The sequence below is a fragment of the Sminthopsis crassicaudata genome, chromosome 3, assembly GCF_048593235.1.
Source record: "Sminthopsis crassicaudata isolate SCR6 chromosome 3, ASM4859323v1, whole genome shotgun sequence".
In the NCBI taxonomy this organism is placed as follows: Eukaryota; Metazoa; Chordata; class Mammalia; order Dasyuromorphia; family Dasyuridae; genus Sminthopsis; species Sminthopsis crassicaudata.
In genome coordinates, this window is record NC_133619.1 from 252469603 (window position 1) to 252485797 (window position 16195).

General features: G+C 30.7%; 1 protein-coding gene across 3 annotated transcripts in view; it reads right to left on the bottom strand.

The window, feature by feature from the left end:
- Positions 1-595: 595 nt before the first annotated feature.
- Positions 596-16195, bottom strand: part of SAMSN1 (SAM domain, SH3 domain and nuclear localization signals 1) — a 178521-nt gene continuing 162921 nt past the window's right edge. For all 3 annotated transcript variants that reach the window (XM_074300439.1, XM_074300438.1, XM_074300437.1), the window contains 3 exons: positions 13361-13567; positions 9367-9517; positions 596-2293 (listed from right to left, as the gene is read on the bottom strand). In XM_074300439.1, the coding sequence (XP_074156540.1) occupies positions 2094-2293; positions 9367-9517; positions 13361-13567 (558 nt within the window). In that variant the 3' untranslated portion in view covers positions 596-2093. The remainder of the gene's footprint in view (positions 2294-9366; positions 9518-13360; positions 13568-16195) is intronic.

Genomic DNA, 16195 nt, shown 5'->3' on the forward strand with positions numbered 1-16195 from the left:
GTTTTTGATTCTTCCACTATGGTATAATATGGGGAGAGGTGTGCTCACTGCTCTCTTGGTCTGCACTCTACTCTTCTACCAGAAAGTTCCCCCAATCCCTTGAGATTTCAATCTATACAAGTCTTTATGTCCCCTTCTTTCTTGGAAACAGAAGTGATACTGCCCTGCAGGAGTTCTACCCATTCTTGACTGAAAATGCTTCATCTTGTCCTTGAATTATGACTCAGAAGTGAATATAGATCCACCCATATAGGCTCCAGAACATCCCATTCCCCCATATCACAGATTTCTTTTGCTGACTTCCTTTGAGGTCTTGTGTGGGAAAACATTATCTCATTGTGAGACTTTGTTAGCTCTGCTACTCTGTATTTTCAGTTAAAGTGTTATTTTAAAGTTTTTTTTTGGAGAGAAATATTAGTAGAGTTTTGTTGAATATTTCTTTACTTCATATTTTTAAAGAAAATTATACACGTTTTAAAAGAAAATAAATTTACATATAACAAATTTGTAGTTTCATGTTTTATTTTGTACATGCAAACTTTTTAAATTTGTTTTTTGTTGTATTCACTGTAAAAATGTGAAAGTATAATCTCCAACAGGGAAAGAATTAGTTTATTAATTGTTTTCATTCTCCAGATCCTTGAACACAGTAGATATATGATAAATGTTTGTTTAATTTAATCCTGACTGTTTAGTTGATATAAAGAGTGGATTAAAAGTAGAAGTAACAGGAAGTTACTTTCCTCCAACATTGTTGGAGGAAAATATAGTACTGATTGTAGTTATTTCCTGCCACCCCATTTGTCCATTAAAGATGAGCATATCAGTTCCTGTTTGAAAAAGATATGGGGAAACAAAAGATGCTATGGGTTTCATACATACCTCACCACACAACAAAAGGTTTCATGATAGGTTTGTCCTATTTTGTTTTAAATAAGTTACCAATGAATACTAGTGAAATAATATTTCCAGAATCTCTGAGGACCTCTTTTCTCTCCTTCACTTATAACATAGATGCATTTCTCTCCTTCGCTTTCAGTAGAGATGCAGCAATGGACCTTTTAAAAAAATCTTACCTATTTCTATTTAATATTTACTTTCTATTAAATGTTCTAGAGCTATCATGCAATATTTTTAAAGGATAAACACAATATCTTAGATACAAAAGTGAAATCTAGGATGAATGATAGAAAAACCAGTAAATTGATTTAATAATGATATTACTATAAAAATATCTCTACATATCTCAAAACATTACTGAACCTTTTGTAAAGAACACAGCCTGGAAAATATAATCATCACATAGTTCCATTTATTATCAATATTGAGACAATTTTGAGATAAAAGATATGCGGTGTGAATATTTTAGGACAAGATCAATGGTATTTACAGTAAATGTAATTTTATTAAAGGTTATGCTTGTAAAATATCTTTTAATTTTTTTTAAATTGGTAAATATTTAACAATGAAAAAGATCATTAAAATCATTTAAAAATATAAACCATGTCTGGTAAAATGCTTTGACAACTTGCTTGAGGTAGGGGTAGGGAAAGAAGGAATATTGACAAGAGATTTATAGGTAAGCTTATGAGCAGTTGTCTGTGTTATAAACTATTCATTACTATAACTGCACATATCAATTTGTAACTGGTAGGCATGGAGGGTTGTACTGCTTTTTCTTAAGGGTCAAATATTAAGATGATGAACTTGTAAAATGCTACTAAAAGTAAGTTTCATGTACATCAGGAACATGAAGAGTAAGGAACAATAAGCTATTAACATCTAGCATTTAAAATAATAAATACATATGCTGCTATTTACAACAATTGGGAATGCATAAAGGATAATATTTTTTTGATGTAGAAAGTTTAAAAAAACATATTTTCCTGTTATTTTTCCCAGCTATAGTCTACAAATCATTTAACAATGAAGGTTCTTTTGTTAAACCAGAATTTTGAAACATCGAGATAATAAAATCTGCTGTGTATCATCAAAGATTATTGAATATAAAAACTGTCACAATTTCCAATATCTTTGCTAACTAACTATTACTTTTATCTTTGGATCTACTTATAATGTTGAAAAATATAAGCTCAATCATTTGATTCTGTGATAGTAATTTTCTCTACCATGTTAGACAACTTTTCAGACTCCAGATCTTCTTTGCTATTATCCGAACTTTCTGATGAGATATAACAACCAGAATCTCTTGGACAATCATTGAACTGTGCCTTGTTAAAAGTGATGTCTGGCTTTAAAGATAGGGATGCAGGATCACTTTCTTCTTCTAAAGCTGTAAATAAAAAAGACAAGAATTAGACAAAGTTGAACCTTTGGTGAGTCAAGATTGAGCTAATCATTATTTTGAATTATTATTACTTAATTGCTATCAAAAAAGGGAAATTGCAGTAAGCAAACAATGCATTTAATTAACACAAAAATATGTTGGAGATCAGATAATCAAGATATTTTGACTTGGTTTTTTTATTTTTAATCTAATAAATTCTACTCCTTTTTATTTTATGTTTGTATGAATCTTGTTTCCTATCCAACTTGACTCCTCTGCTTTACTTCTATTACTCTAATCCTCCTATTTCTTAACCTACTTCCACAAAAAAAAAAAAATCTCCTTTATCTTCTCCTCTAACCCTTTCTCTTGGCCTCTTGTTTCTATTTGAATTTAGAAGAATTTTTATAACTTTCCAAATAAATATGTTGTTCTCTATTTATCCCATTCTCTTTAATCTTCACATGTCATTCCTTTTAATCTAAACACCTTTCAATAACTCCTTTATGCTGTTCCTTCACCTTCTAAGCATAGGTTTGTTTTTTTTTTTTTTTCTTTTTAACCCTGATTGGATGTTAGTAGGGTTCTCTCTAAAATCACTTATCTTATTCTTTCCTCACTCATCTATTCTCTTCTTATTTCTTTCTTAATTTAGAAGACTTTTACACTCTTCTACATATGTATATTATAAACTCTTTAACCCATGTCTGTGGATAGTAGTTTCAGAACTATAAATCTTCCTCCCCCATGTAATTCTTCTGTGTCAGTTTTTCCTCTCATACCTTATTTGTATAATTACTCTTAATCTGCTTTTCATTTTCACAAATAGAAAATGAACAGTTTGTCCTTATTGAGTTCCTTGTAATTAGTCTTTTATGTTTACCTTATATTTCTCTTTGATCTTGTATATCATATTTTCTATTAAATTCAGCTCTTGTGACAAAATCCTGATAATCTGGCAATTCATTGAATATCCCTTTTATTGTTCAAGATTATGCTTAACTTTGCTGGGTATGATATTTTCAGCTGTAAAAAATTTCAACTTTTGTTCTTCAGTATATGCTATTCCAAGATCCGCAGTCTTTTTTAGTGTAGCTGTTGTTAGGCATGTATGATTCTAATTTGAATTGCCATATTTTAATTTTTGGGGGTTTGTTTTCTTGTTACTCATATTTTCTCATTGACCTGGAAGTTTCAGAATTTGTCTATGAGTATCTGTACATTTTCCTAATTAGATCTCTTTCAGATAATGAGTGGTGGATATTTTTTTCCTATGTCTACGTTCCCTTTTTGTTCTAACACAAGACAATTTTCTTTAATTATTTCTTGTATTATTGTCTCAAGATTTTTTAAATTGTAGCTTTCAAAAAAATCCAATTAGTCTTATGCTTTCTCTTTTTGATCTGTAGAGCAGTGGTTTTTCTTATGAGATGTCTCACATTTTCTTCCATTTTTCATTCTTTATATTTTGTTTTCTTATTTCTTGATTTCTTATAACTTCACTGGCTTCCCCTTGCCCAATTTTAATTTTTTTAAAATTATTTTCTTTTTTAAGACTCATAATGTAGTTTATCTTGGATTGTTCTTATTTAAAAATTTTCCTCAGTTTCTATCCTTTGATCTTTTAACATCTTTTTTGAATTCTTCTATGAATTGTTTTTTAGCAGAGGATCATTTGACATTGCTCTTTGGGAGAGAAGAGTCTTTTTTTTTTTTTTTTTTTTTTTTGCTTTAGTATCCTCCTTTGAAGATAAACTCTTGGTCTTTTCTATGACTTTTTGTGGTTTGATTTTTTTCTTCTTTTCCTGCTCTTTTTTTTTTTTTTTTTTTTTTTGTTTTGTTTTGTTTTTATTTAGAAAAGCTTGTGATTGTAATCCTGGGGGCTACAGGATGATACCTCTGTCCTCTGGTTCTCCTTCCATTCTTCCTTCTGGCCTATAATAGAAATCAAGAACTCCACCCTCCTCTAAGTGTTCATAGCCAGCAGCATACTTACCCTACTATTTCTACACTCACAGGGTACTAATTTCTTCTCACCAATGGTCTCATCAGCAGAAATTCCTTCCCTCAATCTTTTCCTGTTCAGATGCCTGACTCCCCACACTGTCTAAAAGGTAAACATTTCTATGATTGGGGCTGAGGTTACCTCCCAACCCAGCTAGTCCTGAGCGCTACCTCTTGCTGTTTCAATGGAATTAGCCTAAAGGTGTTTATACTTCACATGGCCAAACTCTGTCTGGGATCTTCACATTTTCTTTGATTATCCCAGGAGGATCACTGTTCTATCTCAACTCCTGTTTATTTTTACTGTTCTATATTGCCCAGGTATTATGTTGTCTCATTTGTGGAGGAGATCTGGAGCAGTTAGAATTTTCTGACCTACTCTATCATTTCCCTGGAATGGTCTCATCAAGGTATAATTTTGAATTTTCTTTGTATCCCTAATATTTAGCATAATGCTTGGCAAGTATTGTTTTTATTCAGTCATGAAGGACTTCTCATGACCCCATTTAGGATTTTCTTGGAAGAGAGATAGGAATGCCATTCCCTTTCTATTTTTTGGAATGGTTTGTCATTTTCTTCTTCAGTTCATTTTACAGATTAGGAATTGATGCAAACAGGGTAAATAACTTGTCCAGAGTCAAAAAAAAAAAAAAAAATTAGTGTCTGAAGCTAGATTTGAACTCAGGAAAATGAGTGGTCTTCCCACCACACACACTACAATTAATTCTGCAGATGACACTCTATCCACTGAGTCACCTAATGCTAAACAAATGTTAATTGAATGACTGGCTTATTTAAATAAGTAGCAAAGCTAGGACTTAAACCTAGATCCTTTGATTCCAAGTATAGCTTTTTTTCGGTTATGCTACATTGCCTGAAAATAGCCCTAACTGTAATATAACAGGAATATTTATGAGATGATTTTAGTGTTATCAAAGCAAGAGAATTATTCACCAGTTTAAAAGGGAAAAAAAACTGGTATTAATTTGCAATATAAAATAAACCAGACACTGTCTATTTTGCACTAAACTTTAGGTATCATTTAATACCCAAATTCTCTTAAATTTAAATAGTCTCCTTGATAAGCCAATAAATAAAATTCATTAATATTCATTCAATATAAATGCAAAATTCAGAATTTCACACTATTATTCCTTTCCCAAAGGAGGTTGACAGAATTATTCCTTTCTTCCACCTAAATCCTGCAATTAGCACTAACACCATGTTAAATGTTCTTATGAACTAATATGTGATCATCAGTATGATTTGTCAAGCAATGACTCGCCTTGCCTCCTAAAGTGTGAACACAGGGCAGGGATAGGTATCCTGTTTATATCCTCAAGATTACAGTAAGGGCAAATATCATATATTTTGGTAGGAGTGGAAGAATAAAAATAAATTATTTTGAGTTCTCAATTGTTTCTTTTTCTTACACACACACACACACACACACACACACACACACACACACACACACACATACAAACAATCTCCTACCCTAATACTCCATAGTTCTTGCTAGTCATCTTAAGTGAATTAATTATTAATTAAATATTTTTCTATTTTTTCCTGAAGCTTCAAGTAGTATTATCAAGGCCAAAAAAACTGTTCAACTGTGTTTTCAATGAAGCAAATACATTCTTATAATCAACAAGCAAGAAAAGAAGGAATTTCACTAAACAATAGTATTAATCAACTGTAGATAAAATAGATGGGCAAAATCTTGAGCTATACCTCCTAGAATTCTTTATTTTTAACTTTTGACTTTAGCTTTAAAAACAGCTTCTCAGTTTTATGTAGCCATATATTCAATGTCTTTATCCCTAAAGACATACTAAAGGTGTATATTTAATCTTTAGCATGGTAGTATAAGGTATGCATAGAGTTAAGTAACAGATAAAAATAACCTACCATTGCATAGAGCAGAATTATCAGAACTCAGCATCTTATCAGCAAATGAAAGCCATTGTTTATTCTTAAGGAAAGTGTAATTTAATATAAGACAAATGATATTTAGTAAGAATAGTCTAATATATAATGTACATCTTTTGACATATATATTCTAACAGTTTCAGATTATATGCTATACTAAACATCAATGAAATACCAATTCTTTGGCTAAATTTTTGACAACAAACAGTAGTTACATCTGATTTTTTAAATTTGCATTTTGCTTTTTTTGCATTATTTCAGCTTGACTATATGTATATTTGTATAATTCATATACAAATTTATATATATGATATATTTTAATACAGAATATTAGACATTTCCTTACTGGTTTTTTAGCGCAAATGTTTAGGGCTTTATGAAATCAACTAAATTGGAATTTCTCATTTTCAAATGTAGAAAGCCACTATATTTTGGAAGGAAACATGTTGTTTACAAGAAACAGAATCCTTGTTCAAGAGTCAAGATAGAAACTAGATGTGGAAGGAAAGTAGTAGTGGAAAGAGAAAACATGACTATATAGAATATGTTGCTTTGCACAGGAGCATTAAAGAGCTTCAAGTGATACATGCAATTATAATGAATTTAAATGAAAACTGTTGTAGTAATTAATTCAATTGAAGGTGAAATTATTAAGCTCCTACTGTGTGCAAAACACATAGTATATTTCTGAGGGAGACACAAAGTTTAGATAATAGTCCCTGCCATAAAGGAATTTAGGAGAATTAAATATCAACATTGAAATTTATAAAATACACTTAGAATTCGTGTTAGAGAAGTTCAACCTAAAACATATAAGGTGGAAGGTAGAAGTCTATTAGCAACTAAAATTATAAGGGAGAGTTTTGTGGAGAAAGTGGTTTTTGAATTAAACTTTAAAGGATGGATAGAAATTTAGCAGATTAAGAAGGAAAGAAAAAAAGTTCAGGGAAAAAACAAACAAAAATATAGAGGTGGTATAAGTAGAGGACATGTTTTTGAGACAGTGTTGGACAAATTAAAAAGTTCCCCATATATACTCATTTCTATACCACTGTAAATCAAGTTATAGCAAAATTTTGTTTCTGATCTATATATTCCCTAGGTGTAAAATGACAGATCAATACTTGAAAAACATTCCTAATTAGAAGGAAATTATGTTTTCTTTTTCCCCCTCAAAAAGTATTGCTAATTCTATTTTTAATTTATGGAGTAAAAAAGCATTTCCATACTATTAAAAAAAAGTAATTGTGCATGAAACTGCAAATTTATTATGTACAACTTACTCTTCCTTCTAAATATAAAATAAAATTATCATGTAAATTTTTCCTTCCTTCTTCCCTCACCATACCTTAATAGTTTCTCATTAGACACAAACATATTTGTTCATACATATACATATACATAGAATATATATGTGTGTACATATAGGTAAAATTATTCAATGCATACTTTCTCTGGATGAAGATAGCATCTTTCTTCATATGCCCTCTATTTAAAATTTGTATATTTATAATAATCAAAATGATAATTGCTCAAAGTCATTCTTAAAATAAATATCATATCTTAAAAGTATATATATGCATATATATGCATATATATATTCACAATGTTACTGTATAAAACATTCTCTTAAATCTGTTAACTTAGATCTTCACCATTTTGTGCAGATTTTTCCATGCTTTTCTAAGTTCATTGAACTCATCATTCTCTATAGTGTAGTAGCATTCCATCACAACCATACACCATAACTTGTCATTTTCCAAATGATGGAAATCCCTTCAAATTTTTTTTTTGCCACCACAAAATTTGCTACCACATTCCACTTATATTCAAAGTTATTTGTGAAATTTCCTCCATCTTATTATTCCTCATTATTTTCTTGATCAGTTTTTCCTTTTATCCTATCCCTGTTTCCTTATCTTCTCTTCTCATTCTACCACTTTCTATTCCATTAACCCTTAAAGAGTTTTCCCTCCTCCCTGTTCCTATCTTAATCCACACAGGCCTCCAAAAGTCTCTTACATGGGTAAGACTCTCCCCTTTCTAAATACTAATCTACAAATTCCTCTAAAATTCCTATTCCCCATTTTTCTCATCTCGTTCCATGATCATAAGACCTTGTTTCCCCTTCATCCTGAATGAGGAATGTTCCAAAATTATCAGTTCTCCATCCCCACTTGTTTCCTCTCTGTTAGATCTTACTTTCATGCCTCATTTTTACAATTATGCCCTTTACCTTTTCCTGCACAATTTTGTTTTTTAGATCATCCCATCACATAAAACTCAGCCTCAACATTTCTTTCAAGTTATCATAATAATTATAACAGTTTTAAGAATACTGATAATGTTGATTTTGAATTGTACTTTTAATTCATTTTAATGTTCCTTTTATTTTTTCTGGATCTTTTATATTGAATTTTCCATTTAGTTTTTACCTTTTTGTTACAAATATATGAAAGTCTTTCAGTTTGTTAAATATTTTTTTTCATTCAGGATTACACTAAACTTTGCTAGGCAAGTTATTTAGGCTGCAACCCCAGGTCTTTTGCTTGGACAAAGTGTTGTCAAAATTTCCTTTCATTCTGTTGATGTTTTCTGTGTTCTATAATAAGAGCACTTTGAAAACAATAACATAATTAGATTCATAGATCCTCAAGCAAATATGAAGAATGAATTTTGACATCAATTGAATAAAATTATTCATTGTTTTCTACTGTATTTTATTTTTTATGTAGTCCAAAATCCTTCGTTTTTTACATAAAGAAAACTGTGACCCACATAGTTGAAATGATTCAAACAGGTAGAAAACTACAAGGGAAAGGTGAAAAGGAAAGAAAAGACATTTATAGTACCATTTATATATTGAATCATGAAAATAGTGACTTCTTATTTTAGGAGCAGTTGAAAGAATAATGGTCATTGATACGTTTTGGATTATAATGAATTAGTGATATATAAACACCATTAGCATAGAAATATAGTTGTCTATTCTTACTATGAAATGTTTCTGTGTGTTTGGATTTTAGAGGGAAGATTAATGAACAAGACTCTTATGAAGACAGTTATGACTTTATGTGCAGTGATGTCCCTCCTTACATTGAAATGATTATCTTCTTCAGCTAAATAAAACCATGGTAACTTACTTTCATCATCAAACAGACTTTCAGCTGCTGATAGCAACCTCATCCTGTCTTCTGGGTTTTCAATGTTCAATTCAATCAAATGACTTTCCTTTAGATCTTTTAAATCTTCCAGAGTCTCATAACCATTTAGCAAAAGTGTTGAAGTATAATCCTAGATGAAAAAATAATTTAAATAAGCATGTATGTTTTTGTATATCTATGTCCATATCTCAGTTGCAATTTTATGTATACATTTCTTAGCATCCCTAGAACGTGCAGACAATGATTATAAACAGTATAAAAATTGGGTTTTGGTAGGAGTCATAGAGTTGACATTCAAAGGAATTTTTTTCTTCCCCGAATCATTCAAAATCCTCAAAGTGTTCTGCCAGTCCCTACCCCTACAGGGACAGTGGAAGAAGGCCAATTCCAGGAGAGAGATAAGTAGAATAAAGGTGCAATGGAATATAGAAGTAGAAAAGGAAGTGAGCTAGATGGCTGTTTCTGAAGTCTTCCTAGGTAATGTTCTCCACCAAGCTATCCATGAAATTGACTTTTCAGTTCAATTCCATAAATATTAAACATCTACTACTATGTGTCAAAGACTGTACCAAATTCTGGGATTACTGGTTATAATTCTGCTTGTGATTTCACTCAATTTCATTTCCAAAACCAGATTAAGACCCAAATATGTCAGTAAGAAAGAAGCTATTTTTCTTTCTTCCTTTTTTTTGTGAATGTTCCATTTGTAAGAGATTGGAGGTGAAAACAATTTATTTTATTACCTGTGAAGGATCCCAAGGGATAGATTCAATTACCTTATTTTGGATGCAGCTCTTTTGGGGGCAAGGATTGTATAAAGCCAATAATATGAATCCTAGATTAAAGAATTCAGATCTATTATTGTAACAAGTGAGAATTTTATAACTGCCCTTTGTACTTCTGTTACACAAGGAGTATATTATGGCCACAAGGGAAATGGTAGAGATGATATATTTCAAGTAGATAAAGAAACAATTATATAGAGGAGAGAATATGGAACATATATGAAATATATAAATTCTGTATACCTATAGCAAATACTATAGAGATTTGGGATGTGGTTGGCTACTTTTAATAATGACTTATAAGCTCTCAACTTGGATGTGAATGAAATTAGAGAATTTAAGAGTTCTTTATCAGATTAACTGAACTTTATTTTAAGAAACTTAATGACATCTAAAAATCTAGAAATGAGAATGATGATTACAAGTTATGATACACAGACTTGTTTATTTTAAAAGAGCTAAAAATTAAAGAGATTAGAAAAAGAGTGAAAAGATGATATATGTTTTAAAGTTTTATGAGGCATTGTTAAACCTGCTTGTAACTGTCTGATATTTTAATTCAAACAGTAAACACTTATACAATCTAATAATAGAAAATTTTAATTAATTATTCTGTTTGATCAACATAGAGGGATAATTCCAGCATAAGACTAATCATGGAAGATTTTTGCTTATGTGCATTAATTTGAATTTGTCCTTTTGAAGAATTTTTCTTGGTTTAGAGAACTAGCTAAAATTTAATTTCTCCATTTCATTTCTATTTGAATTTAAACAGGCTGAAAATATTATTCAATTTAGACTTGGAGAATTATAAATAGCACAGTGCCTGATATGATAGGCACTTAATAATTACTTGTGCTTTGACTGGCTTATTGACTAGACAAAAATTAGGTTTTGATACATTTTTTATTATAACCTATTTTATGGTTACAATAAGCCTGTGTCCTTCCCTTCTAGGCAAGAAACGTATAAGAGCAATAAAAGAGATAAATTTCAAATAATAAATATACTGCTTTCATGTAGCATAAAACTAGGTCTTCTTATATGTGGCGATTAAAAAAAGTTTGAGACAACATTTCTGTTTAATGTAATGATTTTATTAATAAAGCCAGTATGTTATTAATAAAAGGGTGGTCATTTGGACTAAAGTCCCCTGATGGAAATGGGCTCACAATTTATATACATTTCAAAGATTAGATGTTCCTAAGAGGTGCCAATTACTTCTGATTTCTTAACACAATGGGAGGTGGACTTTATTAAAATAAGGGTCTTGAGGTACTTGACTTAAGTCACTCAAATCCTGGTCAAAGAGACATCAATTTCCATATCACCTTTCTTGATAACAGGGAGAATCAACATTTTCCCAGACCTTTCTCAGCAAATGCAAGAGCAAATCTTTTTAAAGAAATTTTTGATACAGATTGATTTTTGCAGGAGAAAGTAGAAAAGGGGGAAAATCTTGGTCCCAATATGTTAGTTATTAAATATAAGAGAGAAATATTCATTTCTCTTATGGGAAGTTAACTAAAATAGTGAACCTAAGGAACCTAAATGTTGCAATGGATAGATCACCAGCTCTGGAGTCAGGAGAATCTTACTTCTAATCTCATCTCTGACACTTCACATTTACTAGTTGTGTGATTTTGGTGAATCTCTTAACACCATTTGTCTCACGAAAACAAAAACAAACATTAAAAGAAGTGAATCTAATCAGATTTATACTTGCTTATATCAGGATGATTTTTCTAGTAGTTTATTTAATAATAATTTTCATTATTAAGGAGGCCTCATAAGCTAGAGCCAATTTATTTAAAAGTCCTTTAAAGTGGCACTTATCTCAACAGCAATAGATATAGATTAACAACTTAACTGTATCAGTTATTATATTTTCTTAAAATAATGGAAGCTTAAATATATATTTATATGTACATATATGTATACATACATATATATATACATATACACATGCATATAAAAATGTAAAAACAAGCAATACTTTAAGGTTTCAAAAAGAAAAAAAAAGAGAATAGTTGAATCAAATTTAGAAAAGTAGTAGAATTAAAATAGTAAGAAAAAGTTAGTTTTTAAGAGAAAACTTTGTCACCATAATTTCAAAGGTCAGTAAAGACCCTTTTAGGCAGTTTATTATAATGAAAGAGAGGGCTAAGAGATAAACCTAAACCTAAATCAGAATCTAGGGAGCATTATTAACTAGCTGTGTAGACTAAAGCAAAGTGTTTCCTCAGAGAATCTTCATTTGAAAGATGAAATGATTAGACTAGAAGGCTTTTAAAGTCTTAGCCAGCTTTAATATTCTAAGAGAGGCATTTTTTTCAAATATTTACTCTAATTTTAGTAACTTTTTACTCAACAGATAAAATTTACTTGATTAATGTTAATAAATTGTATAAATTCAGTAGATATGAAAAGTTGAAAACTGATGACATATAGTTTCAAGAGACCTAAGTAACATCACTCTCTGGAGAATTTAGGGGAAGACATAGATAGATAAAAGATGCAAAAGATAAGAAGTGGATGAATTGAAACACACCATTGGAAAAAAAAATTCTCATATTATTGGAATCATAAATCTATCAAAGAAATAAATACCTCATAAAATATATAAATTGAAATCAAGTATGTATACACATATATAATATATATGCATACATACAAATATGCACATGCACATACACATAGTTTTGTAAATCTTAACATGACCTAGAAATATCAGTTACTCTTAATAACATTTGCTTTTATATATTCTCTCAGCTTCTCAATATTTATGATGTTCAGGAGTTTCTCTAGTCACTCAGTCTTCCATCAGTATTTATCCCAGAAATATCACAGCAAAGGGTCACTTAAGGGAAACAAATGTTTATTTTGCCATATTTCTCAAGTAAGATAGATATAGCTGCCAAAATGAGTCAGTATTTTCAATTTGAATTTATAATTCTTATGCAAATAAGGATCTGAATGTCAAGAATAGAGTCTTCATGGCAATATTATCACTAGGAAACAAAAAATGAAGATAATATTTTGGTAGATTATCAATATTATAGACTGAGAGTAATAAACTGGGACCTGAATCACTCAATTTAGTTTAAATTTAGCAGTTGTTCATAAATATGGAATCCCTACATTATCCATAAGCCAAAAAATAATCAAATGAAAATATATTCACTGACCTGAAGCAAAATCCTTTCTAAGAATTCCTGCACAGTTTGTGGTTTGGCCTTCTTACTCTTTGGGTATGTTTTTATCTTCTTTGGTGTGGCTTCCTCTTCCAAGATAATATCCACATAAATGAATTTGAAATTGCCCACTTTTTTATTCAGCATTCCTGTCCACATACCCATTGGTGTTTTGCAGATAATGTCTATAATGTCTCCTTTCTGGAAGTAAAGATATTTTCAAATCAGATTAAACAACTCTGAAACTGTAGATCAGAATTTGTTTCATTGTAGAAGTTGAGACAGTAACAATGAAATCTGAAAGGACCCAAGAGTGAAGGAAGAGAACCAGGTGGGAATTTGTGGGAGGTAATGATAGTCATGGTTGTATCATCCAATAAACACAGATTTTTGTTGTTTTGGTTCTTTTCCCCACAAGACCTATGTTAAGACATTATTATAAGAATGTTTATGATAACAACTAACAAAGACCTATCTTGAATTTAAATGTGTGTGTATATGTAGGAAATGGAGACACTGAATATAGTAAGATAAAATAATATGAATGGCTTTTTCTTTTATAAGATAACTGGAGATAATTTTTTGATTTTTTAAATTTCAAAATCAGATTCCTCTTAAAAAAAAAACATGTCTTATGATACAGAAGGGTTTATGCCCCATTTATAACTTATAATGTGAGTTAGTAGTAGCACTACAGAAAATAAAAGTGGTTCTCATATATCTTTCTTTGATCTTGGCCAGTTACTGAATCTCTGACTCTGTTTTTCCATATGTAATATAAGTATAATATCTCTAATAACTTATCTCATACTGTTATTGTGAAGTTCAAATAAGATAATGTATTAAAGTGGTTTGTAAACTTTAAAGGCATTATTATTATTATTGATAACCTTCTGATTGATGCCAGATGTTTGTCTCCTTGCATATGTAGCAGCACTACCAATATTTTATATAAGACTCCTCACATGGTAGCACTGGTTTTCCCCTCAAAGAAAAATTTCACCTTCTTCCCTCCAAATTGCTCCCAACCATATGTGGTTTTGGTGGTGAGATGAGCATATGTTGTTATGCCAGTGTTTTGAGTTCACTTACTTCAATCTTTCCCAACTGGAAAAGAAAAATTTAAACCATCTAAACAATTTCAATTCACCATATGGTTGCATGGAATAAAAAAAATTATAAAAATAAAATTATGAGCATTAAGTATCAGCCATATTGCTCAATGCTTAATTTAGTACATATGGCCTTAGAAGCATTTCAGTCAAGATCAAGTTGGGGTGATAAATATTAAATGATGAAATGTATCCAACTGTCCCAATCTGAATACAAGGGGGGAAAAAACCTTATAAAACTCCCAGCTAGGAATTTAATCTACTCATACTTAAAGCTGATTAATATGCAGGGTACACTTCACTGAAATAGATTTGTTTTTAACTGTTAAGGGAATAGGTAAGGTAATAGAGGTAAGACTGCCCTCCCATAGAAGTTACTAAGTGACCTATAAGAGACATTTTAAAGTAGAAGAGTAGGGGTCAGATTTGCAATTTCATCGTTATAGGAAAATCCTAAGTGAAGAAACTCCCTTTACCAATGTAGGTCAGTGATTCCACTACAACTTCGTGTAATTTGCTTAGAGCATTGAAAAGTTAAAAAAAAAACAACAAAAAACTTAATTCAGCTTTTACACATCAGAGGTGGGCCTTGAATCCAGAGCTTCCTGGTTTGGAAGAAGGTGTCCCTTATGTATAATGAGTTCTACTAAAACACTTGTTTTGAAAATAAGAATTTGTTCCAATGTGATTGATATATTAGGGAACCATTTGAGTATAATGAAAACTAAGTAGCATTTGTTTATGTTAGATTTCATCTGTGAGAAATAATAAGAATGCAAATATACAAAATGTACATGCATGCACCTGACAACTACCAGATGACTTAGTTCACTGTGTGCTATCTTATAAGATTGTGTTTTGCTATTCTTTCACATTTGTGAAATTTTCTATTAAAAAATACACTCATACAACATCCCAACATCCTGGTTCAAAAACATCAAATAGTTCATGCAAAAGGAAAGCCTTAAGTATTAAGTAAAATCTGCATCCTTCTGATTCCCCCTTCCACAAACTTACACATTTTTCAGGGTAAACTACTATATTTATTGTCTATCCTCAGGTTCGATAGAAAATGTGAAGAGAGAAGGGTTGATTTATTTTCTCATCTTCTACCATTGTCTTTTCTGTGTTCCACTGAAGTTGTCTTCTTGCCTGTGGATTTCAACTTTGCCAGCCCCAGTCATGTGAATGGGGGTACATGCCAAACAACAATCCAAGGCTGTGGATACAACCATTATTCATTATAGAATTTGTACATTTCTTAACCATTTAACATGGAAAAACTATTCTACCATTTTATTAGTGTTTCTCTCTTTTTTTTTATGTTTCACTGATAAAATTTTTCAGGGCTGTGCCTCTAGCTCCATTTTTCTCATAAGCCCTGTAGATTTTATTGTGTAATTTAGCATAGCATAGTGATTTTTTAAGATAACATATGTTCTAAACTGGATAACAGAACTAACTGTATACATTTCTCCCACTTAAGATCCATGACAATGTGAATGGTTCAGTGTTTGGTGCCTCTATTCAACTCATCTTTTTCTTCCCCAAAACCCATTTCAATCAATATGCCCCAGCAACTAGAGTCATATGTCTGTTTGTTATTGAGGGCAGTGCCCATGGGTGGGGAGGACAATATCTGTTAGAATCTATAAGAATATTTTAATAGTTCTGTTACAACCTTATACTTAAATAGAAAGAAGCAAAATGAAATGAG